The sequence below is a fragment of the Caenorhabditis remanei genome, chromosome III (genome assembly GCF_010183535.1).
Source record: "Caenorhabditis remanei strain PX506 chromosome III, whole genome shotgun sequence".
Classification (NCBI taxonomy): domain Eukaryota; kingdom Metazoa; phylum Nematoda; class Chromadorea; order Rhabditida; family Rhabditidae; genus Caenorhabditis; species Caenorhabditis remanei.
In genome coordinates, this window is record NC_071330.1 from 8,817,727 (window position 1) to 8,841,662 (window position 23,936).

The 23,936-nt window shown below is 37.4% G+C and overlaps 7 protein-coding genes across 7 annotated transcripts; 2 read left to right on the forward strand and 5 right to left on the reverse strand.

Annotated features, from left to right (window-relative positions):
* Positions 1 to 230: 230 nt before the first annotated feature.
* Positions 231 to 1,566, reverse strand: GCK72_010120 (uncharacterized protein; the record flags this gene model as incomplete). The annotated part of the gene is made up of 6 exons (XM_003105977.2): positions 231 to 315; positions 366 to 452; positions 501 to 846; positions 893 to 1,057; positions 1,201 to 1,378; positions 1,426 to 1,566. The coding sequence occupies 6 exons, from the start codon at positions 1,564 to 1,566 to the stop codon at positions 231 to 233; spliced, it is 1,002 nt and encodes a 333-aa protein (XP_003106025.2).
* A 229-nt stretch (positions 1,567 to 1,795) lies between these two features.
* On the forward strand, positions 1,796 to 2,568 carry GCK72_010121 (uncharacterized protein; the record flags this gene model as incomplete). The annotated part of the gene is made up of 4 exons (XM_003105926.2): positions 1,796 to 1,841; positions 1,958 to 2,271; positions 2,370 to 2,474; positions 2,521 to 2,568. 4 exons carry the CDS (start codon positions 1,796 to 1,798, stop codon positions 2,566 to 2,568), a joined length of 513 nt encoding a protein of 170 aa, XP_003105974.2.
* A 1,442-nt stretch (positions 2,569 to 4,010) lies between these two features.
* Positions 4,011 to 10,800, reverse strand: GCK72_010122 (uncharacterized protein; the record flags this gene model as incomplete). Its single annotated transcript, XM_053727698.1, has 14 exons — positions 4,011 to 4,213; positions 4,345 to 4,456; positions 4,502 to 4,652; positions 4,696 to 4,808; positions 4,853 to 5,090; positions 5,136 to 5,209; positions 5,254 to 5,543; positions 5,589 to 5,734; positions 5,780 to 5,997; positions 6,044 to 6,154; positions 7,209 to 7,344; positions 9,831 to 10,040; positions 10,278 to 10,485; positions 10,719 to 10,800. The coding sequence occupies 14 exons, from the start codon at positions 10,798 to 10,800 to the stop codon at positions 4,011 to 4,013; spliced, it is 2,292 nt and encodes a 763-aa protein (XP_053587275.1).
* A 4,357-nt stretch (positions 10,801 to 15,157) lies between these two features.
* Positions 15,158 to 17,587, forward strand: GCK72_010123 (uncharacterized protein; the record flags this gene model as incomplete). The annotated part of the gene is made up of 10 exons (XM_053727699.1): positions 15,158 to 15,283; positions 15,335 to 15,400; positions 15,448 to 15,715; positions 15,759 to 15,902; positions 15,949 to 16,448; positions 16,493 to 16,819; positions 16,868 to 16,975; positions 17,177 to 17,326; positions 17,375 to 17,497; positions 17,543 to 17,587. The coding sequence occupies 10 exons, from the start codon at positions 15,158 to 15,160 to the stop codon at positions 17,585 to 17,587; spliced, it is 1,857 nt and encodes a 618-aa protein (XP_053587276.1).
* A 1,161-nt stretch (positions 17,588 to 18,748) lies between these two features.
* Positions 18,749 to 19,118, reverse strand: GCK72_010124 (uncharacterized protein; the record flags this gene model as incomplete). Its single annotated transcript, XM_003105913.2, has 3 exons — positions 18,749 to 18,818; positions 18,896 to 18,966; positions 19,011 to 19,118. The coding sequence occupies 3 exons, from the start codon at positions 19,116 to 19,118 to the stop codon at positions 18,749 to 18,751; spliced, it is 249 nt and encodes an 82-aa protein (XP_003105961.2).
* Positions 19,119 to 19,574: 456 nt separating this feature from the next.
* Positions 19,575 to 20,963, reverse strand: GCK72_010125 (uncharacterized protein; the record flags this gene model as incomplete). The annotated part of the gene is made up of 6 exons (XM_003105927.2): positions 19,575 to 19,755; positions 19,806 to 20,073; positions 20,212 to 20,396; positions 20,447 to 20,538; positions 20,589 to 20,771; positions 20,892 to 20,963. The coding sequence occupies 6 exons, from the start codon at positions 20,961 to 20,963 to the stop codon at positions 19,575 to 19,577; spliced, it is 981 nt and encodes a 326-aa protein (XP_003105975.2).
* A 733-nt stretch (positions 20,964 to 21,696) lies between these two features.
* GCK72_010126 (uncharacterized protein) lies at positions 21,697 to 23,546 on the reverse strand (the record flags this gene model as incomplete). Its single annotated transcript, XM_053727700.1, has 5 exons — positions 21,697 to 22,110; positions 22,379 to 22,657; positions 22,707 to 22,856; positions 23,233 to 23,319; positions 23,511 to 23,546. 5 exons carry the CDS (start codon positions 23,544 to 23,546, stop codon positions 21,697 to 21,699), a joined length of 966 nt encoding a protein of 321 aa, XP_053587277.1.
* Between the last annotated feature and the right edge of the window lie 390 nt (positions 23,547 to 23,936).

Here is a 23,936-nt window from a genome sequence, read left to right on the forward strand (position 1 = left end):
AACACGTCACAACCTTCAATCCATTTTTAAAATATCAATTTGTCCTACAATTCGCCAGATAAATAGATTGGACTTTTAGTAACCGTTGCAAAAGGATTATCAATTAAATCACATTTATACCTTGAAAATTAATTAATGGACGAAACACGAAAACACAGGGAAGGAACGATAATGATATCATAACGGAAAGTAATACTTAGAAATTACATCAGAACTGAGAATAAAGATAATCAAATACGGGCGAAAACGACACAATAATGAGCGAGAAGTTGCTCAAGAAGCTCCATTTCGTCCAGCATTTCGATGGTTCGAATTCTGAAAAGTGCTTTGAAGTAATTAATGACTATATAAAAGACGCTATTTACCTGGCGACTTCGTTTTGATCAAGGAAATTGTTGAAAACTTGATTCATATCCATTACTTTGATTGTTTTGAAACCAGCATTGCGGAATCTGGAATAAATTATTTAATGCCGTCAAAACTTGAAAACTCGATGTTACCTTTCTTCCTGCTTTTCAGAGCTTTCGCACATTTCCAATCCATGCAACTGAATACCTCTTTCTCCCAGATTTTGTTCCATTACTTTGGTAAACGCATCAGAAGTACGGAACTGCTCATAGTTAACGAAGGCTGGTTGACGGAACTTGGAGACAATTTGTTTTAGAAGAGAAGAGCTAGCATTTGCAGACATGTACACGAGAACGCACTCAGCGATGAAAATAGTAGGGATATCGTAGTCAAGTTGACATGTTTCAAGCTTCTGATCCAACTCATTCGACTGACGTAAATCGGCACCCACCAAATGATAGTTACCAGCATGAAGATCAGAATGATGAGACACAACAGCTAAAAATTTTTATAAAGTACTAGAAAGTATACAATCACCTCCTACCTTCGCTTTCAAAGCTTTTTTTCAAATCAATACTTCCTGATCCAACTGGTTTCAGAATATGACGGATTTTCTTTGAAGTAACGGATGAGAAATCAACCTCCACGTATTTAACAAGATTCGACCCAGAAGAAACTAGACGCCAGAAAAGAGTATCAAATCCGCAACCTAAAGATGAGAACACCGAATGATGAGATGATGAACAAGACAAAGAACTTTCGTAAATCTCTGAATTTTTTGTCTTAATGGTCATCAACCTTTGAGAGACTTATTTTTGATCAATCAACCTTTAAAATATGACTGAAACGTACCGAAGCTGACAACCTGAGCCTTTCCATTGAACTCAGTCAAGAACTCTCTAACGTATTTTTCAATTGCCGCTGTTCTCGCCCAATATCCCATTGATATCTCCGGGAAACGACGTGCTTCTGCCACATTTGCTGATGAATTAGCGAAGCGAGAGATGAATTCATCCTTCCAATAGCCTTTCTATGAGTATTGAAACAATTTTAAACATTTTCAATACTGAAATGTACCTGAATCGCAAAGAACTTGCACTGCGTTGCATCGTCATTCGTTCGCTGAACAGAGTAGTCATCGGACACAGAATTTGACCGACGACGAGTTGAAATGGCGGCGGCCACATGGCTATCTGAGCTCAAGGCTTCCGAATCCATTTTTCAAAAACTCTGAAACAAAAAAAAACATGTGTGACTTACAAATTAAAATAGTAACCGATTTTTCAAGTTGAAATACGAAAAACATGCTCGCGGACTAGAATTTTTCTTGTCGGATAGACAGCCACGCGGCCGTGTAATCCGAGCGGACACGGCTCGCATTTCGAATTGTTATTGTAAATAAGGCCTCTATTAAATATCTGTTCTAATAATAAACAAGTTGTTCACAATGAGTGATGGATATCAAGGAGGAAATCAATGGCAGCCACGAGGAGGTATAGTTATATCAATTTTCATTGTTACTGTCACTTTTTGATTTAAAATTGTCACTTTCCAATTAGAGAGAACGAAATATAAACTATACTTTTTAAACATGTTTTATGAATTCTAGAAAATAAATGGAGGCCGTATGGACGAGGAAGAGGTGGCGGTGGAGGATGGAGAGGAAATGATAATCGAGGAGGATACAGAGGTGGATATAATCAACAAGTGAATGATGGTGGTTGGGGAAATTATGGAGGAAATCAGAATCAAAGGAGAGGTGGTGAAGGTGGAGGATATCAAGGAAATCGAGGAAACCGAGGAAATTACTATGGAGGAAATCAAAACAACTTTAATAACGGAAATCGTGGAAGAGGGCGTGGTGGACAAGGATTTCAGCGAGATAACAGAGGAAGAGGTGGCAAAGGAGGACACTCCAACCATGTAAGGTTTCGTTGATCAATAAACGTATTTAATTTTCTAAATAAATAGTTGCTAACTAATAAATTGTTTCTCACCTTCCAAATATTTTCTTTTTTCAGGGGCCGATTGATTCAAGCAAGTGTCTGATACCAGCAATGATGGGCAATCCTTGGCGAAAATTAGAACAAGAATACGAAGAGGAATACGGACTGACAATTACAGAGGTTATTTACATCCGTATTTAGTTTTTATGTCTTTTTCCATTTTCAGAAAATGGAGCCCGCTAACACTGCAACAAAACCAACAGAATCGACTTGATTGTTTGTGCACATTTGATTTATTTCTGTAATTGAAGCAACACCTCGTTAAAATGTTTCATATTTCATTTTTACTTTCTCATATAAAAAATTGAATCACAATCAGAAGGAAGACACGAGGCAGGACTAATATCATTTTAAACGAATAGATTTACAATGAAAGATGATAAATAACAAAATACACAGATAAGAGAAAGAAAACCGGCAATTTTTTGAAAATTAAATTGAAAATGCTAAAGTTTCAAATTACACCAATACAGAGGAAGAAGGAGAAGTGGAATCATAATACCAGTAATAAAGATTTCAGAATGAAAATGTATATATGATATGCAATTCAGTTGAATTGATACCAGGGTGGATCTTGTTAATTATGTTTTGTTAAAGTCTAGCAGTTTTTGGGACACGTTTTTGTACATGTAACCTGATTGTGAGCAGCAGGAAGCACATCTACGTTAATGAAAACATAGTACATGATTACCTCAAATTAGTTATGGGTGCTGATGGTTCATTCGCTAACGGAAGATCGCAGATAATCTCCGAGTTGAAAACCGGTTCTAAACTAGCAGATATTGCTAATACAAAATGAAGTAGGTAATTGAAACCAACTCATCATCTAATAGAGTACGTCAATCTAACAAAGGCTTCTGAATGTATCCTATCAACGTTTTCAAAGGGTTGGCAAGGATGATTTTTCTTACTTTCACTTTCCGGAAGTACGAGAGTCCTCTGGCTCATTTTCCTCAAACAATATGTTGTATCTGATTTTTCTGTATAATCGAGGTGATTATTAGAAAGCGCCACCGTTCAGTGAGTGACTTCAGTGAAACAATTTTGTCTCGCTTGAAGTGAAACTTAACCGGCTTTAGTTCTGTTTTGAGCACAATGAAAGATTTCACTTAAAGCTAGCGCTTTTGAAAAATCACCGTATAGAACTGATTACAGAAACCAGCATTCTATAATAATTTTAAAAACCAGCTGGCGCAATTGCGTATTGCTGTTTCAGCTATCTACTACTATCGGACCTTCCATGCCAACCCTAGTTTTGAAGTCTACTTGAGTCTTAATCTGGAAATAAAATTCAAAAATGAACCTGCCGCTGTTTTTTCGTTCCCTTGCTGTAGATCCAGATCGACGACATGCTCCCGCTGCTACATTCTTGTTACAGTAGTGACTTTCAGACACTTTTTCAGACTTCAATGAAAATAAGAACAGAAAAATAGGGACAATGAGGGAACCGAAGTTGAACAGAGGGAAGAAAACGATGTAGAAAGGGGGAAGTTATAGAATTTTGAAAGAGTACTGGAAAAGATTACATTTGAAGAGAAATCAATCTAACTAATGGAATAAAAATAATAAGATGTAAAATACAAAATAAACTGATAGGAGAGAATAGGTGACAATTTGAATTGTTTCTCTTTTCAATTCAGAAAGTTTAGCAGTGATTCACTTGAAAAACACTGGCTGATATTGTTGATGAACAGGATGATGGTTGTTATGAGTAGAAGAAGCAGAGGGATGAGGTAGTTGGACTTGATGCACCGCTGGAACAGGTGGCACGGAGGAAGCATGTTGATGGTTATTTGATGTACCATTCGTTTTGGAACTTGATGCATTGGAGGTAGCTGTTGCCACTGTTGGAGGAGCTGCTCAAAATTAAGTTGAGGTAAGATGATATGAATTAGACTTTTTTGATTCGTGTATTCAAAAATAAAAATAATCATGGGATACAAAAGCCTATAGTTGGAATTTTTGTATTTTTCGAAGGTATATTCACTACCTCGGGGATGGGACGTTGCCCGCATACTATGCCCACTTCCACTTGATCCCTCTGCTTGTCTACCAAGACGGGCTGATCTTTTTTGCTTTTTGCTCCACATTTCGTGGCAATCCTTAAAACAACAAATACAATTAGTACGTGCCATTATCAATCACACCTGATGCTGAGGAAGTTGCAATTGCTGTACACTTGTATGTTCAAGGTTCCGAATCCAGGGATGAAGAAGTGCATCTTTTGCAGAAATACGCCGTTCTGGATTCAAAGTCAGCATTTTATCGAGTAAGTCAACCGCTTCTCTTGGCATTATGCTAAAAAAAATGTAATAGAGATGAAAACACGTGAAACTCATACTGTTCAAACTCCTCTCGAATTTTTCTCGGGAAGCTCCTACGCTGTTTGAATGTAACCCAACCTTGCAACTCTGTTAACTCAGGCCATGAGTCAGGATTGGGTGATCCACAGACCTGAAAATGAACCACTGAGTATCGGTTCAAAATCATTCACGAACTTTGCTTATCAATTCCATTTGAACCACCTCATTACTTCCATTGAACAATGGTTTTCTAGTGAACAGTTCACCGAGCATACACCCTGCACTCCAAACATCAATTGCTGGCCCATATCGTTCATCACCAAGAAGAAGTTCTGGTGGCCGATACCAAAGGGTGATGACACGATTGGTGTATAATCGGGACTCCTTCTGCCATAACCGGGCCAGACCAAGATCAGCAATCTTCAACTCGCCTCTGTATCAAGAACGATTGAGTTAACTTTCAAATACGGAAACTTACTTGTTGTTCACTAGGATATTACTACACTTGATGTCTCGATGCAAGAACCCGGTGTTATGTATGTAAGCGAGTCCCTGAAAGTATACTTCATTAAAAGTTAACCTGTTTCAATACTCACTTCGAGCAACTGCTTGAACAATGAACAAATTTGATCCTTGTTGAAATCGACGAGCTCCTTTGACTCGAGCAATCCAATTAGATCATGATCAACATATTCGAATACCAAATAGAAATTAGCTCTTGTTCGCTTGAGCTCGTCCATCGAAATATCATCTATTACAATATCAATTAGGCGAACGATGTTTTTATGATGAAGTTGACGTAAAATTTTGATTTCTCGTATTGCTGTTATCGGGAACCCTTCTTTTTCGTTCTCTAAGCGTACTCTTTTCAGAGCCACTTGTTCACCTGTAAATTTGCTATTTCTTGGATACAAAATAAAGTGAAACGTACCAGTGATTTTGTTGACTGCTTTGTACACTTGTCCGTAAGTGCCTTCACCGATTTGATCAAGCATCTCGTAGTGAGTCAAATTCGTTTTGTACCACGAATCTGAATCAGAAGGACGGTTTGTGGTAACTCCACGTCGCGTAATGATTCTAAAAATAAACTTATAGAACGAAAAGGTCACAAAGTTATCTTACACAGGACGTGTTGCTATTCTTCTGCTCTCTGGAGGCAGAGGCAACGCCTCTCTTCGAGAGCTCGAGGCGCCATCAAGTATTTGAGGCGGTGGTGGAGGTATGGAACTGATTGAAACACTTGCAGTGGCACAAAAATGAGATTCTATCATAGGGGGTGGCATTCCGAATGGAGGAGGTGGAGGACGGGGTGGAGGGGTCATGAACGTGCCTGGTGGCGGCTGAAAATCAGTAAATTAAATATTCCCTATTCGTGATGGAACTTACTGGTGGTGGAGGTTGAGAAAACATGGGTGGAAAAGCAGGATTAAACGTTGTTGGTGGAGGAAGAGCATTCAAATTCATTCCGTTCGATGACAAGATAATAGGCTCTGGTACCTGAAACTAATTTATCATCATATTAGGAGAAAAAGTTTGATAAATAAAATAAACAATTGTTGAAATATTTGAAACCATGCTATTTTTTACGATAGTTGTCTTACAGCGAACTTATATTACGAGTATTTTACATTCACTGACTATAGCCACAGAAAACAGAACGCTGGAGAATTCCTGATATTGAGGTTTGCTAAATAGTTCAGTCACAGATAATTGTAATGGGGTTATTCATGACATGTAATGGGGTTATTCAGGTCGTGTAAAAATGTATTTTAATACATTTTTTCCTTATTCACGACCGGTGAAAAATGTATTTTAATACATATTTTTCTCCCATTTTTCTACATTTCTCCCCAATTTTTTGACAGTTTTTCTACATACGCATGTCGAAAAATGCAAAAAAGGGGAAAAACGCTGTTAGACCAACGGTAAACTGATATTTGTAAAAAATAGTTTCTCGACTCTCGTGAATAAGAAAAAAATGTATTAAAATACATTTTTACATGACCTGAATAACCCCATAAATGTGTATTTTATTACATTTTTTCCTTGGCGAAAAAATATTTGTTACGAATCTCTGTTTAGCATTGGTCTAACAGCATTTTTCGACATGCTTTTGTAAAAAAAGGAAAAATGGCCATCAAAAAAGAAGGAGAAATGTAGAAAAATGGGAGAGAAATGTGTAAAAAATACATTTTTCACAGTTCGTGGATATGGAGAAACATGTATTAAAATACACTTCTTTTTTTTCAATGATTTATGGGGTTATTCAGGTCATGTAAAAATGTATTTTAATACGTATTTTACCAAATTCACGGTGAAAAATGTTTTTTTAAAACACATTTCTCACCCATTTTTCTACATTTCTCCCCATTTTTTGACAAGTTTTTCTACATGCGCATGTCGAAAAATGCAAAAAGAATGGGAAAAACGTCGTTAGACCAACGCTAAACTGAGATTTGTGAAAAATAGTTACTCGGCGGTCGTGAATAAGGAAAAATGCATTAAAATACTTTTTTTTAACGGCCTGAATAAGCCCATTAAATAAACTCACTTCTCCAGAACTGGTTGATGAAGAACTGCTGTTTCTATTTCTTTTTCGCCTGGTACTTCTCTTCTTTTTGTTTTTTGATGATCCAATATCAGCTCCGTGCTTCTTCTTTATTTCGCCTATCAGTGAAGTGTCCATTCTGAAACTTCTAGAAAAGATTTTTTTCATAATTGAATGTAGTTAGAGTTTTCTATATAATACTGCTTGCCGCAATTCCTTCCATAATTGTGGGCAAAATCACTTCGCTCATGAATAATATATTCTGACAGTGCTTTTTTTCTAACAGACTGGAAAGAATATACACAGGAAAAACACGAATCCTTACCCGTCTTCTTCTTCACTCGTTCTCCTGCCTCTTTTTTCACGACTATTTGAATTCAAATAATTCTTCCAGCCACGCATAATAATTCTGACAGTCTAGAATCTAGAGAATGTTCTAAAATAATTGAAAAACACAGAAGGTTTTATTGGCGGGAAAATAGAAAAGTGAAGCTGGGAAACGAGAGACACAGCCAGAAGAAACATTACGATACAACCAAGAGACGCAGGAACATAGACAACAGAATACGATGACGGCGCCGTCTAGCTTCTTTCACCGGTGGCTTGGCTGGTTGGAAGCGGCAGAGATAGAAAGAAGAAGGGGACCCAATGGGCAAGAAGGGAGCGCGCAAACGAAGAAAAGGAAAGAGTAGAGAGAAAGGATCGTTTGTCTTGTTTTCTGCGTCTTGGCACATGTGAAATGTTTTGGTGGCATCTTCATTTTCTGCCTTTTTTATGGATATGTGTTGAAGAGGACAAAATAGACAATTGGATGAAGAATGGGATAGAGTACGAATGAAAGTACGAATTAATGTGCCGACGAACAGAATCTATATTGATTCAAGAGTAACACGACGCTCATTTCAGATTTCCTCTGTGCTTTTGGAATCGATTTCTCGGTTTGAAGTTTCACCACTTCCGACACCCAAAACTTGAAATACCGTAAATACTGTATTATAACGGCACCTGTAATAGAACGGCACCTGTATTATAACGGCACCCTATCCATACTCAGAATTTATAAATATGATTATCCCGGTGTTTTTTTCTTGGTTTCGATTAGAAGCAGCATGATTAGTAACTTCTTGATCAGAAAATTGAACGTCCAAAAAGGTTTTTTCGTTTAATTTTAATGAGTTTCCGAAACCACGAAACTTCTCTGGGAGGCAGTTGAAAAATATAACGGCATGCCGTTATAATACAGTATTTACGGTATATCATGTTTTTTTTAATATTCAACGTAAATAAGTAGGCCTATAGTATGACCTGATTGTATAGTTTATCCAGTTTTCACCGAATTCTTGCAAGATAAAAAACTATTTAAAGATGATAGGATAGACGCAAAAAAGCGAAATAGACGATAAGAGAAAACAGTGTTTCTGCAGAAACAATTTTTGATTCGACACTATTGTCGCAACAAAAAAGTTCCGACATTTTTTCCCCCTCGGTGTTTGCGGACTCAAGCCAAAATTTGATAATTTTGGCTTGAGTCCGCAAACACCGACGAGGAAAAAATGTCGGAACTTTTTTGTTGCGACAATAAACTCGCTCACTGCTTGCGAAAATGATTCGAATAGAATCAATCGAACTAGTAGCATTTAGTCATCATGTCCTGAGTGTCCACTCCCCTTTCAAAAAGAGCCACATTGGCCATTGAATGGACATTACTTCTTTCATTCAAATTTATTCGAAAAGGTGAGTGCTATGAGAACATAGTTGGTTGTATTTCAACTGCATAATCAGTCGGTGAAAAAGTTTTAGTAATGGGATCACTGCCTCTTTTTTTTTAATCAGTGGATTTTGAAAACGAAGATGAAAATGGTGACCAGTGCAGCGTCAAAATAAGCTCTTGGAATTCATCAGAGCCCGTTAGAACTCTCCAGGCTTAGAGTAACCTAAAACTATCCGATCTTTCGAAAACGCTACAGGAGCGCTAATAGCACATGTTGGTATAATACTACGATTGCCCTAAATGATATACTTACAAAAGGCCAATACAATTCAGAGCCATAACATTACACTTTCGTGGTGATGGTTAGCCATACTTCATATAAATTGTGGCGCATTGGCGTTGTGGTGTATATGAATCACGACAACGACAATGTAAGTTTAGAGAGAAAAACGCCATTTCATTGGAAAAAGCACTGAAAACTGGGTGGAGCTATGCCTCACATTGTCATTGTCATTAGTCATCAGCAAACTCCGCCGTTCTACCGCTACAAGCTCAGAAATCTGACCAGTTGTAAATAAATACATTTTCAAGGAGATTTTTATCTGCAACGAAATCAGTCTTTGTTCTTTTAGTGCAAAACATTCAAAACTGAAAATATTCACAGATTCCGTCCGAGTCTGGACGAAAAAAGGCATTGCAGAAAAGAGCTCAGTTCGGTTGAGTTTTCCAATCAACCTTTTGCTACCTTGCCTTGTGGGCAGATTAAAAACATCGAATAACCTTTTTTACGATTAGCTATACATGTCCGTTTGCAATTCAAACATGAGTATGCCATGCTTTTACGACTTCAATTATTATAGTCATAGAAAAAGGTTATTCTGACTTTAAGTATATCCGCGACTTTATTAACTTACAGATCAGATGACGATGAACCACCAGACGAGTTTCTCTTTTTGCTCTTCTTTGATGACCCACTCCGCCTTGGTGATCGATGTCTGCTTCGGCTACGACTTCTTTTGTCACGGCGCCTCCGTTCCTTACTCTTCTTCCGACTTGAATCATTTCGACTCCGATCTCTCCCTCCACCACCACCTTTACGGAAGTTATTTGGACTCGACCAACCCCTGGAACTGATGCAAAAGGTGACAAGTCAAAACTTTAATTTCATATGTCTTATCACAATTTCATTTACTGCGAATAATCAAAAACGGCTTACTATTAACGGATTACTATTAATTTACGTATCATTCAAAGTTTTCATAAAATGAGGCAATTTCCTAAGCTAATTTATCTACTTCAAATTTGCTTTTGAGTGCTCAAAACTTATATTTATTCGTAAACACGAACGCTATATAACACACCGCTGTTGTTTGTATTGGGGGCTCACAGAATCCCGGGATTCACGGTCTCTTCCTCTGTTTCCTTGCCTTGAACCGCCTCGTTTTTCTTTTCCATAGAATCTTGATGGAGATCCACTGTGACTGCGGGTTCTTTCACGATGTTCTCGATGACCATGAGACCCTTTCTTATCTCGTTCATGTGATGATGAGCCAGGAGATATTTCCATTGCTGAAAATGCTACTCTTTTCTATGAGAAAAAGGTACAGAGACGGAATTTGAGAACGATCTAATTATAAAAAATAAGGAACGATCTAATTGGAAAATGAAATGAGGGAACGAAAGGAATTCAGACCTACTCTACCACGCATGCACTCATTATTAGTAAGTTCTGAAGATTATAAGAGAAAAGCTCAGCACGTAAGTCTTTTCGAGCGCTTATTATATATTGTAGATGAACTGACCGTCTCGTTTGGATCGAGAACTGCCGTTAGACCGGTCACTGTTCGCCAAATTTGAACCGTCTGTCGACGAGTCGAAACTCATTTAAACTGAAACAAAATGAGTAATTCTACGACTATTTTTTGTCTAAAGCTGAAAAATCAGAAAATAATACTCACAACTGTCCGCGCTTCGTTCCACACTTTCTATTCCTGCCGAATTTGAACTGAACTTCAAAGTGTAATAAACTGAAAACATACTATTAAATGCAATAGTTCGATCAATACAATAGGTAAACTACTAAAATGCAGCTTCGCGTTATTGCGAAACTCTTCGACTGAATAGCTGAATCTAGGAGGATCATTTTGCGAATATTTGAATTTTTAAATTTCAACTTTAAAAATATAAAAATTGCTGAAAAAATAAATCATTTTGTCGAATGGCATCGAAATTGATTGGCCCCGCCCACAAGAACTGTGCGGGGGTTGCGTTTTTCTTACTCTCGCCTCTCTTTTTCTGAATGTTCTCTCCTCGAAACGGGAGGAGTCTCGCGGAGTTTTATGCAACTTTTGGAGTTTTTCGCAGAACGCGATAAGCGAAGATACTGGAGAAAAATATTGGAAAAGTTCAAGAATGAACAGTCATGTTCAAAAATGATTCAAAAAATTAAATCTTGTCATAAATCCAAGAAAAGTAGAATTGGAAATGTTTCGTAGCGTATTTATTGGTGTTTTATTATACCCTGGCGTCATGAACAACACAACTACAACTGGAAAGTAAATTTTTGTAATTTAAAACAACAATCTTTTTTTGGTACCAATCGTTTGAGTTTCTACAGTTTGGGCGGTTCCGATACATATATGAATTAAATGAAGAACTGGAAAATAAATACGTGTAGGTGTACAAAATGAAATGTACCTGTAAGCAATTATTGACATCGCTTTTCATAATGAATGGGATGAATAACCTGATCTCAAATAAGAACTGGTTCTCTAAAAACTATTCGTCAGCTGAATGGAAATATATCAGAACAGCATCTTTTTCTGAACGAGAATGATGAGAGAGATATCTACAAAAAATGAAAAATTTACTGTGTGGAAAGTACACATATCGGTATCCCTGCATATCTCCTTGTACTGTAACATCTGAAATAAGTGAACTTCAATTATTTCTTAAATTTTCCAAATGAAGGAACTAAAAGCATGTTGACAACATTCGAATTTCAGCCACGGACATCTCTGAGAAAAAAAAACTTCTAAATTACTCTTGTCTACACACTTCAAACATATTCTTCCCATCTTCAACTTGCTTCTCCGCTCATCATCATCTCAATTCCCCAAAAATTAGAAATGTCTCTGAATCTCTGAATTTTCTTTTGTATTCATTATTTCTTCTTCCCGAATGACCCCATTCGAAGGCCGTTCTTCTCCCTTTTCTCTCTCCACTTCTTGCCCACTTCTACAGTTTCTGGAGAGAACTTTTGTCTGCGTATCCCTGAAATTTATACTATTTGCATTTCAAAAGGGATTCTGTTAGAAGAGAAAACTTAGTCTTTTCCTCCTTCTTTTTTCTAAGAATAATCCCGAGATTGTCTCTCTTTTTTCGGAGAAAATCTCTTAAAAAAGAGAAAATTCTCTGTTTCAACAACTTATCTCTCTTCTTCTTATACGGCACCGCCTCCCCAATTGAAACGTCGATTTGTCAGTCAGGTAGGTCATTTTCACATTATTCAAGAACTACGAAATAACATCTCTTTCTTATTTTAACTTTTCGAAGCTACCAATGTTGGCAATATCAATTTTTGTGGATGATTACGGTAGCTGCTCAAAGATATAGATAATAGTAAGACAACTACGGAGGTCATCAAAAACAGTTCATAGAAGGACGAACTTTTTGATAAAAGTTTAATTTCTTCTCTAAATTCGTGGTTTCGAAGTTTCAAGACTCTTGGGTTACGGTAGATTGTGAAATATTGTTCAACTGATTCTCATGTTAGTTCTTGATCTCTAAATTTTCCAATTTTTTGAGTTATCTCTAATTAAAGTTGGTTTCCATTGTGCCGCCCATTCAAATCTGGTTCTAGTTTTATAAATACAATTACTATTGTTTACTCTACTTCAGGTCAAAGCATGATACCCGTTCTTCTCATCATTTTCTTTCACTACAACTTCTTCTTTCTCACAGTCAGTTCGCTTTCTTTTTGGTTTTTTCACGCCGATTTTCTCTTTTTCAATACCTTTTAGGAATACAAATCACGTATTCAAACAGGTTCTTCTGTCTCGTTTCCCTAGATGCTCTCTCGATTTCAAACACTATTTCTAAAGCCTCAATCATTATTGGACATCGAGAGAGGTGGATATATATATTGTTTTCGTTTACTGTGTTGCCAAATCAAAATATTTGTTTTCATGTTCGAAACTTCTCGTTCACCTGTTACTCGTATCATGAGACTTTTTATATACGACTTGTGTGCGGATATTTGAATTTCGATAACAAATTTTTCCAGACTGGTACTGAATCTTAAATCTCTGTATTCACCTAATTCACAAATTCATTCACACTTCCATTTATTTCCTCTCTCATCTACCTTTTCGATCAAAACGATACGCGTTGCAACACTCTTTCAATAACTATGAAATGACCTTCAAACACCCACCTACCACACATCGAAATAACCTTTTTTCAGATGTTCTCAATGTAGAAAAATAGAGTATTTGAAACAAAAAGTATTATATTTGCAATTAATTCGATCCATTTTTAAACATTGTACAAACCGAAATTACTGTAACTATCTCTCCCGCGGACAACAGTACACCCGAAAAAAGGGTGCAATCGAAAAAGAACCTAGGACCTTTGATGTCTTATCCGATGAGAACCCGTATTTGGAACTGTGACTGAAACCAAAAACATCGAACATTTTAAAACGATTGGAACAAAGTATCACCACGGATTATTAGAGATTTGATTCGAACTGAACGTTCTTCAATAGCATATACTCAGGTATTTTTGGGCCACTTTGCCCACGAAATGGGCCATGTGGCCCACCAAATGGGCAGTATGGCCCGCCCTACGCGGGCCATCATGCCCATACTCTGGGCCACATGGCCCATTTCGTGGGCAAAGTGCCGAAATTGGGTTCACCGCGCAGCATTCAGCTCCCTTTTTTCTTTCCCATTAATCACAATAATTAACAAGATTACACATTTTTGTACTTTTCTACTATTTATTTGTCAAATTCAAACACAAAACAATTATTTCAATAATTATGGAAAGTAATAGGATAATATAAGCTGAAATTGGTCAAACTAGAATATGGAACATAGGGATACAGGAAAAGGAAATAATTTTTCGTGAAAACTACAAATATACAAATTACAACAAAAAATTCAGAGTAAATGCAAAAAATTAAAGATAGAAGAAAATGAGCAGTTGGAGAGCGTAGTTGGTGATGATTCTTGTGTTGTTGAAATCATTTTTTGTTCAGCTGAAATTTCACCAAAAGTAAACAAAAACAAATAAAAAATACTGTCTTACCTGTTAAGTCGAGTTTAGATTTGTTTCATTTTCTGTGCGAAAAAAGTAGAATTATATAAAAGGACGATAAAATTGACAAAGAAACGAAATAAATAAGAAAAATCGTGGCGAAAAATCAGAGTGCGCAGTAGAGCGCGATTTCTCAACTTGTGCCCACTCTGTGCCCATGCTGCGCCCATTCATCCTCACCAAGCGCCCAACCTGTGCCCACATCCACCAAGTATTTCCTAACTCTCAACCTGTGGCCCAACCTGCGCCCAACCTGTGCCCACTGGGCCATGTGGCCCTTTTTGTAGGCACTGTGCCCTATTCACGGGCCACATGGCCCAATTGAAAGTTTCGTTGCCCCACCCTTGCCCAAAAATACCTGAGTAGTGAACAAAAAATTGAAGGAAAACATCTACAGCAGACAGATTGTATGAAACAAAAAAACTTTTTCAATATCCATCACAAACTTTTTCCGAACAATATTCTAATTGAAACGTGTTTTGTCTTCTTTTTTCTTCTCATTTCCATTCTTTATCATCACTTTTACATGAATTGATAGAGATAGAAACTGTCCTGTTTGTATCAATTGATCTCCTTCTCTTCATCAATCTATCAACAATGTCTTCTTTCTCTTGATCATCCGTATCATTTTCTTCGCGCAACAACACAAGGACGACGTCGTGTTGTTCTTCTTCTTTTTCCGTTTATTTCCTCCCAATTCAATGTTTTCAAGTGTTTCACTTTGGTACAGTTATCGTATCAGTTGACAACTAATTGATTTTCTTTTTAACTTGAACTAATTTTACAAAAAATTGAAAGTATAAATCCGAAATCAATCAAACTCAAATTCTTAATTCACAGTCTCGTTATCAAAAATTCGATTCGATAATATTTCAGATGACCTAGTGTCTATTCTCCTCTTGGGTGGTGCTCCGAGAGCATGATAGCCTCGTTACTCCGTTCTCGTCGGAGATCAAAACGAGTTGTAGCATATGCTGTTTTTCTTTTTGGATTCGTCGCGATTTGGGGCTCCTTCTCATTGGCATTGGTCTTTTTGGGTGATGTTGTGAGTAGAGAGAGTTCATGGGGATATCTATAATCAACATAAGAATTTCAGTATTTTGGAGACGAGCCTATTTTGGCACAAAAAGCTTCAAAGCAAGTGACAAGATCTAATTATCATGTGAGTCTTTTCTCAAATACAATTTTTTCAAAGTCTTGTTATTACAGGTAGTTGTGGGTCATTATAATGGTAACTTACCGGAAGACAAAAAGAGAAATCTAACATCAGAAGAACTGAATGCAAATCTATATTCACCTCGTGAAGAATGGGGAGAAGGCGGTTCTGGAGTGACCCATTTGACACCGGAACAACAGAAACTTGCTGATTCCACATTTGCTGTGAATCAATTCAATTTATTCGTTAGTGATGGAATATCAGTTCGAAGATCACTGCCTGAAATTAGAAAACCTTCTTGTAGGAATATAACTTATCCAGGTTTGTGGTTACTCTGCAACAAAGATGAACTAGATCGTTTCAGAAGATCTTCCGACTACATCTGTAATAATAGTATATCACAATGAAGCATATTCCACACTTCTGAGAACTGTTTGGAGTGTTATCGACAGGTCGCCGAAGCATTTGTTGAGAGAAATTATTCTGGTGGATGACTTTTCCGATAGAGGTATTCTATACGCATAATATCATAATATAACTTTTCCTCTCTTCAGATTTTTTGAGATATCCGAAACTTGATGAATCATTGAAACCTCTTCCAACAGATATCAAAATTATCAGATCGAATCAACGCGTTGGATTGATAAGAGCACGAATGATGGGTGCTCAAGAGGCTCAAGGAGACGTTCTCACTTTCTTGGATTCTCATTGTGAATGTACGAAAGGATGGTTGGAACCACTTCTCACCAGAATAAAATTGAATCGAAAAGCAGTTCCATGCCCTGTAATTGATATAATAAATGACAATACATTTCAATATCAAAAAGGAATTGAAATGTTTCGAGGCGGATTCAATTGGAATTTACAGTTCCGATGGTATGGAATGCCAACTGAAATGGCAAAACAACACTTGTTGGATCCCACTGGTCCAATCGAAAGTCCAACAATGGCCGGTGGATTATTTTCAATTGATCGAAATTACTTTGAAGAACTTGGAGAATATGATCCCGGGATGGATATTTGGGGAGGAGAAAATCTGGAAATGAGTTTCAGAGTGAGTCAATCCGAGATCAGATTGATTTTAGTAACAATTTTAAGATTTGGCAATGTGGAGGTCGTGTTGAAATTCTTCCATGTTCGCATGTCGGCCACGTTTTTCGAAAATCTTCTCCCCACGATTTCCCTGGAAAATCAAGTGGAAAAGTACTAAATGCCAATCTACTAAGAGTTGCCGAAGTATGGATGGATGAATGGAAATATTACTTCTACAAGATAGCTCCTGTTGCCTTCCGAATGCGTGAATCCATAGATGTGTCTGAAAGAGTTGAACTTCGGAAAAAACTGAACTGTAAAAGTTTCAAATGGTATCTCCAGAACATATTCAAAGATCACTTTCTACCAACTCCATTGGATAGATTCGGAAGAGTAAGTGTTATTTGTTTGATGACGTGGAGTCCATGCCTTCATGTTCAGATGACGTCATCTACAAATTCAAGTGTATGTTTGGCATGGACTCTTCGTTCATCTGGAATCAAGACTCCATCAACTGTCGACTGTCTTGATATATTCCATAAAACACAGGTACACTTTCTCTCTTCATTTCAGATGTCGAACTCAAACTACTGTACTTCTTTTCGTCCAGGAGATACTGGTCCAAAGAATCATAGGCTACTTGGATCACCGTGTACTATGGGATTTGATTTGTGGCAGGTTCTGTGGTCAAACAAATAATACAATTCAGAATAAACATGTTCTAAACTACGTTCAATCGATACTTTTCAGCTATGGCTCTATACTGGAGATCACCGAATACGTACAGATGAACATCTCTGTCTATCTGTTGTTCAATTACTTCACACGTCTTCCGATTGGAAAATTCAATTGAAAGAGTGTGCTGGATTCGATACAGAGTATTGGGATTTCAAACCAAAGGTATTCTGTCTGATATCCATAAGATCTCTTCTATTTTTCGAACTTCAGATTGGCCGTTTTAAGAACAGAAAAACTGGATTATGTTTGACTTCCCCTGATATATTTGATCCATCACAAGATGAATTCAATCCACCGATTATTCAGAAATGTAGAAATTCCGATGAGAGACAGGTGAGATGTTGAATGACTTCCTATATCAACGGGCTTTTTTTCCAGAAATGGGCGATAACCGAGATGTCATGGCTCCCGGAGCACCGTTAAACCAATTATTTATATTCAACATTTACTCAAATTGATTCACTTACTATTCTCTTTAAAACTTTTTCCTTAAATTCGAAAGCATTAATTACGCAATTGCCATTAAAATTTCCCGTTTCAAACCGACTTTAAGCCTTTTGCCAAAAGCCATGATTCCCTTCAATTCGTTTTTTTTCTCTTAAAATTGTTTCTGTGCCTTTAAAGAACCCATCTGGATCATTCTAGTCTGATTTCGCTGATTTCAGACCGATCTTTGAACCTTTTGAGTCCTTTTTGTCACCTAAGCCATAACATTTTCAATTTGTCTTATTATTTCAGTCCAAATGTTGACCATATTGTTGTGATGATGTCAGCTCAGAATCTGTTAAATTTCCTTGAAGATTCTGTAGCTGTCTTCATACAGATCTGCTTTATTTTCAGACGGCAACATTTATTTCTTGTTTTTTCAGAGATAAACCTTATTTTGAGAACGTTCAACAGTTTATTATTCACATGAAGCGAACACCCGAAAATAGAGAAAATTGAATTGAGATGTCACGAGTAGACGACACACCCAGATATGGAAAGCAAGGAGAAACATCAGAATAATACCTTCTGGAGTGACGTTGATCATATTCTGAATCAGAAGATTTTATACAAAAAATCACAGAATATTGAAATAAATCATACCTTAACTCGAGACGCAGACAGGAAAAAGAAGGAAATTTCTATGGAAATGGAATCTTTTTTCTATCGGAGAGCCGTTTCTCAAACAGATGGAAAGTGGAAGGCAGTTAGAGAACACGCGGAGCCATGAGATTCTAGAGAAAGAGAAGAAGCTTTTTGAGCAATTTCAAATTGTTTGGCAGAGGACGCGCAGAGAGACACTCTCCGTTTTATGATGAGTGTGGTGGTGGTTTTGGAAAAGAGAGAAATGAAGATTCGGTTGTTTTTTGAGTAACTGGAAATACTTCATCCACTGAATTATTTAACTCTTTGAAGGAAAGAGCGTAAAATGTTGGGTTTCAATATTCAATTTGGAAAAAAATAACTTCATACATAATTGGATTCAAGTGTATTTATACTGGAACAGGTGGTCCTCCAACAGAAAAATCTGGTTTTATCGAGGCAACGTTACTGAAAAGTTGTCGTCTAGTTGTTTCTTATTCGATAGTTTTCTGAAACTTACGCCAACGTGTCTTCATTAACTTTATTCTTTGTTGGACTTTCAATTGGCATCAATGTCGGTGGGACTCTGTAATAATAAATTCAAATAAAGCTTCAGTTCTGCTATTTGAATCTGGTATCTCTCCATGATGCGCAGAAACTAACTGTGAAACTGGTCGATGAACATCTTTCACTGATTTTGGGCTCTCTGGAGTATTTGGATCGACTAGTTGGGCCTAGAAGCTTCGAATGAAAGTGCTGTTTATTAAGATTTTCTCACTTTGTTGTCACTTTGAAACTTCTTTTTCTGTTTACATTGAACGAAAGTGAACGAGAATAAGGTTAAAGTGATAATCTGAAACTTGGAAACCGTGAAAGCTGAAGTCATTCTCTTTGTGGAAGATAATTCTCACATGTTTCGAAAGAAACCAGAAGAAGATGTGCATTGTTACGTGAGTAAGGAAGTGATTGTTATTCACGTTGTATTCGTGTTGGAATGTTTCAAAACTGAAAATTATATTTCTTGGTGACAGTTTTGACAAATGAAGGTCACGTTCTTTTTCATATCCTTACAGTAAGCACAGGACGTTGAGTGTGGTTATGTCAGTTATTAGTATTATTTAAATCATTTCAAAGCTCTAGAATTCGTTAAACACTGAAAAGAGAAGTAACAGAATGGAACAACGACAATGAATCCTAAAATGAAATGTATGGAAAATTCAAGGGGAAAAACACAGAGGTTTGGGTTTGAAAAGGCAGCACTTTTGTAAAAATGGGAACCGTAATTTTGAGTGGAACAGTAAGAAGGCGACTAGAAATCTAAAAATTACTCAAATGAAACGTTTTATGAACTAATTTTGCAACTATTCGATGTCGGCGAGCAATCAGGGAAGAGCTCCAAATCCGGGTGATCGAGATCCCCTCTATTGTTTGCTGCTTTCACTTCTTCGGCTCCAGATACTCCTGGTCCGAAGTTTTTGACACAAGCACATCGGAATTTCTTCGTTGTTGGTTCGATTAGTTTTCTGAAATCGACATAAAAAAGCAATGAATCGAGCGTTGTTTCACAGCTCACCTCGGAACACCAGCCCATTGTCGTTCAACACCTCCACTCTTTGTCGAACACCAAACGCGTCCTCCATTTTGATTATATTCGCTATTACATGGTGGGAATACTTCGATCTCTACTGCTTGAGCTTTTCGATATTCGTTCGCTTTTTCCACTCGTGCCAACACATCAGTGAGTTCCGCAGTTGGTTGACCATCGGAATCGTAATAAAGATCAGCAACAACTCCAACCAAAGGGTATTCTTTCTCATAGAATGACACCCAATCACGAATAGCTGAAGATTTTGAATTGTTGCTGAACGTGAATGAAAGAGATTTATAAGTCAGTAGCTAAAGAAACGCACACGAGAACACTCATATTTGTTCTAAGAAACAGTCTCAAAGCAAGAAAGATATATGTTTAGAAAACTTACATAGTAATTCATCGTGTGACAATCCATGAGTGCTGGCTACTAATCCATTTTCTGTAAAATCTCCAGTGGTAAATGCACGCGTTGCATCACGGCCAGCAAAGTGATGATACGATTTTCCGGGTCCATAGTACTCTTTCTTTCCGTCCACGTTATAAACACGACCCAAAATCGCCAGATATATTGGTCTAAACAATTTTTGATATTACAAATGTTTGATACAGTAGTAGATACTAACTTCGAGTCTCTGGTTCCATCAAAAAAGTGCAACTGTTCTGATGTGAAAACGTGTTTACCACCGGCAGCAACATCAACTTCTGGGTTGATCGCCTTAAATTTATTTTTAGTGTTTTCTTTTTAGTCTGATAGAAACAAAAAACCTGAATGTGTTCAGCTTTTCTCGATGGTATCGAAACTTCCTGCCACGTAGCATCTATAGAAGAAGCCATCCATTCTTTCGTTAATTTATAATAGTCTGATTCTTCCAGAATCACATCGATCGTTGAAACTACATGGGTGAAAGTGATTCCGTTCGAAGAGCAAATGAATGAGACGAGGAACGTCTAAATTATTTGAAACATTAGCTCTGTAAGGATTTTCTAGTTTCAATAGCGACAATTTTGGATAATCATTTTAAATACGCCATTATTTAAAATTCGATACTTTCACTTCAGAAATCTTACCAATGCAGCGATTCCAGCCAACGTTTTGGTCATAACACCAGCATCATCCTTCCTCCTTCTGTTCCTTTCCATCTGAAAAATGCTATGTGTTTCCTTGTTTAGATTTGTAGCGAAATATTACAGCCAGATTCCAACATTCTCTAATGGTGCAAATAAATGCTAAATAATGTTTCAAGAACTGATTTATGCATAAGTACATATTTCGGAAAGGTGAATGAAGAGTATAATCCCTACAAAAGGAAGGAGAGAAACATGGTATTCGAAGGTAAAATAAAAAAAATAATCCGACAGATAGAAAGCAAAGAAAATAAGAATAATTCAAAATGAAATACATGAAACAGGTTCTGAAACGGCCTGAAATATTTTTCAAATGTTCATAAATTTTCTGTTTTTTAGCGATGTCTTTCATCTACTTTTCGAAGACGGAACTCAACGAAGAGAGATAGACAAGACAGAATGGAGGAGCAGCAACCCGTCGAAGAGTATGTGCAGAGAAATTGGAAATATAAGAGATAACGGATTTGCGAGGGTGGAGAGAAAAGAGTAAATCATATAAAAGAAAAGATGGTGTGAGACAGAAGAGCAAAAAAGAAGTGGGATTCCTGGATGAGGAGGGAGGGGAAAAGAAGAAAACAACGAATCAGAAGATATCATGATGATAGAGACGGAAGCACAGGGAGGAAATCATCGATTCAATTTATCGGATGGTGACGTTGAGCAGAGTTATTGAATGGGATATACATTCTTGTCTGCAACATGATTTTATTTATATATCCTCAATAATAATATATTACTTACGGAAAATTTAATAGTAGCTTCGTTGTTCCATAGGTTGTCCAGCTGGCTGTGGAGTTGGATAATTCAATGAAGAACGACAGTGATCTACAAACTGATCGATGAGCACTGGCCATGCTCCTTCATCATCATAATCGGATAAGTCTGCCCTGCTGAGAACGATGAAATCCCAGAAAAGATTCCAAGTGTCCCGGGTGATCCAGACGTGCTTAATCTTCGCCGCGTTAGCTTGCCCAACATCAAGCGCCAATCTTGCGACGGCCTGTCTTTCTTGTTCTCTCAAAAAATCGATCCATTGCGACATGAGGGTGGAACGATTGTTGCCGAAAAGCACATCCCAATAAAGAATAGATGTTTCAAGATCCAAGCTACGACTAGCAGCGGCTTTTCCATAACTGAAGGAGAACAAGTACAGTTCACGAAACTGAAAAAAACGTAGTTGAGAATGTTTTCGAAGGGAGTTATTATCGGAATAAAAATGTTCTGACATTTTTCAAAGGTCCGCAAAATTCTCTCTACGATCTCCGACACGCCGACTTGCCATCCACGGGTTGCAGAATGTTTGATGACGAGTGGGCGTGTCAAAGATCACAAGGCGCGAATTTCGCGAGTCTTTGAAAAATATCTGAACTATTTGTTCCGATAATATGCTACCCCAAAACTACGTAATTCGCTTTAAAAAATTTACTCACCTTTGATTTATCTGAATGCAGTTCCGCGTCTAAACTGTCGATTCTCTGTCTCAAAGTTTGTACAGAGTCAGCATGTAAAGTTGTCATTCCATCGAGCCATTCCTTGAGTGAGAACTCGCATTGAGTTTGAGCATTACACTTCCAGGCGAGAATGAGAACGCGCCTATCCGTCGGCGAATATCCAAGTTCCCCGAGAAGTTTTTGCACTCCATTTGGACCAATTCGTTTGTCTCCTAACCCGTCCTCTTTGTGAATGTACTGATTGAAGAACCTCTCGTTCTGGAAAGAGATGATTCTTTTGAACAAAAATTAATGATACCTTCGACACATCAACACTTGGTTGTGCAGCCGAGCCCGAGAATAAATTTGGGTTGTCAAAATACAGGGTCATCGCATACTCGATGTTCCAGTTAGCTTTTGCCAGAAAGTTCACGGCCACTGGCTCTGCAGCTTGTGTCCACTGCACGAACTGGCGGAGCTGAAATATTAAAATCAGCAAAATAAGCTCTCCTGTATAAGAATAATATCCTTTTAGTCGGGTTTGAATACTTGTCTAAATTGTGCGCGAAGGTTTCAACTAGAAATAACATCCCCTCATTGATTAAAAAACGAAAGTCGTTAATCTCCAGAACATTAATGGAATAAGAAAGTGTAAAATATGCGAATACGAGTAAAGGAGTAGCAATCAGTTCGAGCTTGATATTTTGGATATGTTATTCCTGCTCCTATTTTGGTGGAAATTGATGTTTGGTTAATTCAGTTGCTTTTTAATATAACATTTTTGTATTGCTGCTTAGTCTCATTTTCTGCTCTTTTTCAATAACATGCGCAAAGAAGCGAATTAGCAAACTCACTATCGTCTCGTAGTTCTTAGGGGACATCTTAGAAAGATTTGTGCTTTGAGCTAATCCCTGAGAACTTGAGCTTGCGCAAGATAAGTGCTGAAAATATGACGAAAATCGATAATCAGGAAAGGATCACCGAATTTTAGTACCGTATTAAACGTCCCCATTTGCGAAGGTCTTACATTGCCACCAACGACACTATTATCATAGTTTTGTGGAACTCTACTTTTTTTCACACCAAATTCCACATCACTCATCTCTTCCGAATCTTGCTTCCTCTTACCAACCTTGCTCTTTTGATCTGCTTTCAATCGAGTGCTCATGTTGAAATATTGAAGGCCTCAAACGAAATCTCCTGCAACTTCCATATTTTCAAATCTAATAAGTTAAAAAAGAAAATCGATAATAATCAATACACGACTCTCAAGCGAAAAAAGAAGAAAGAAAGAAAAGGCACGAGACTCGGACGACAGCGTTCGACTGCCGTCGCGCGCGTTTCGTCTTTGTGCAACGCGCCTTGTTTAGCGAATAACGGAGTATCGTAATAAATTATCTTTCTCTGCGTATCTCCGTGTAAGAACGAGTGTTTTGAATTTTAGAGTTTTAAATCTTAAAATTTGATAAATAGTTAATTACTTATAGCCATTTTCACCCGGCAATAACTCGATTTTAATTTTTTTTTATTTTACTCGAAATCTAGGTAAGTCAGAAAA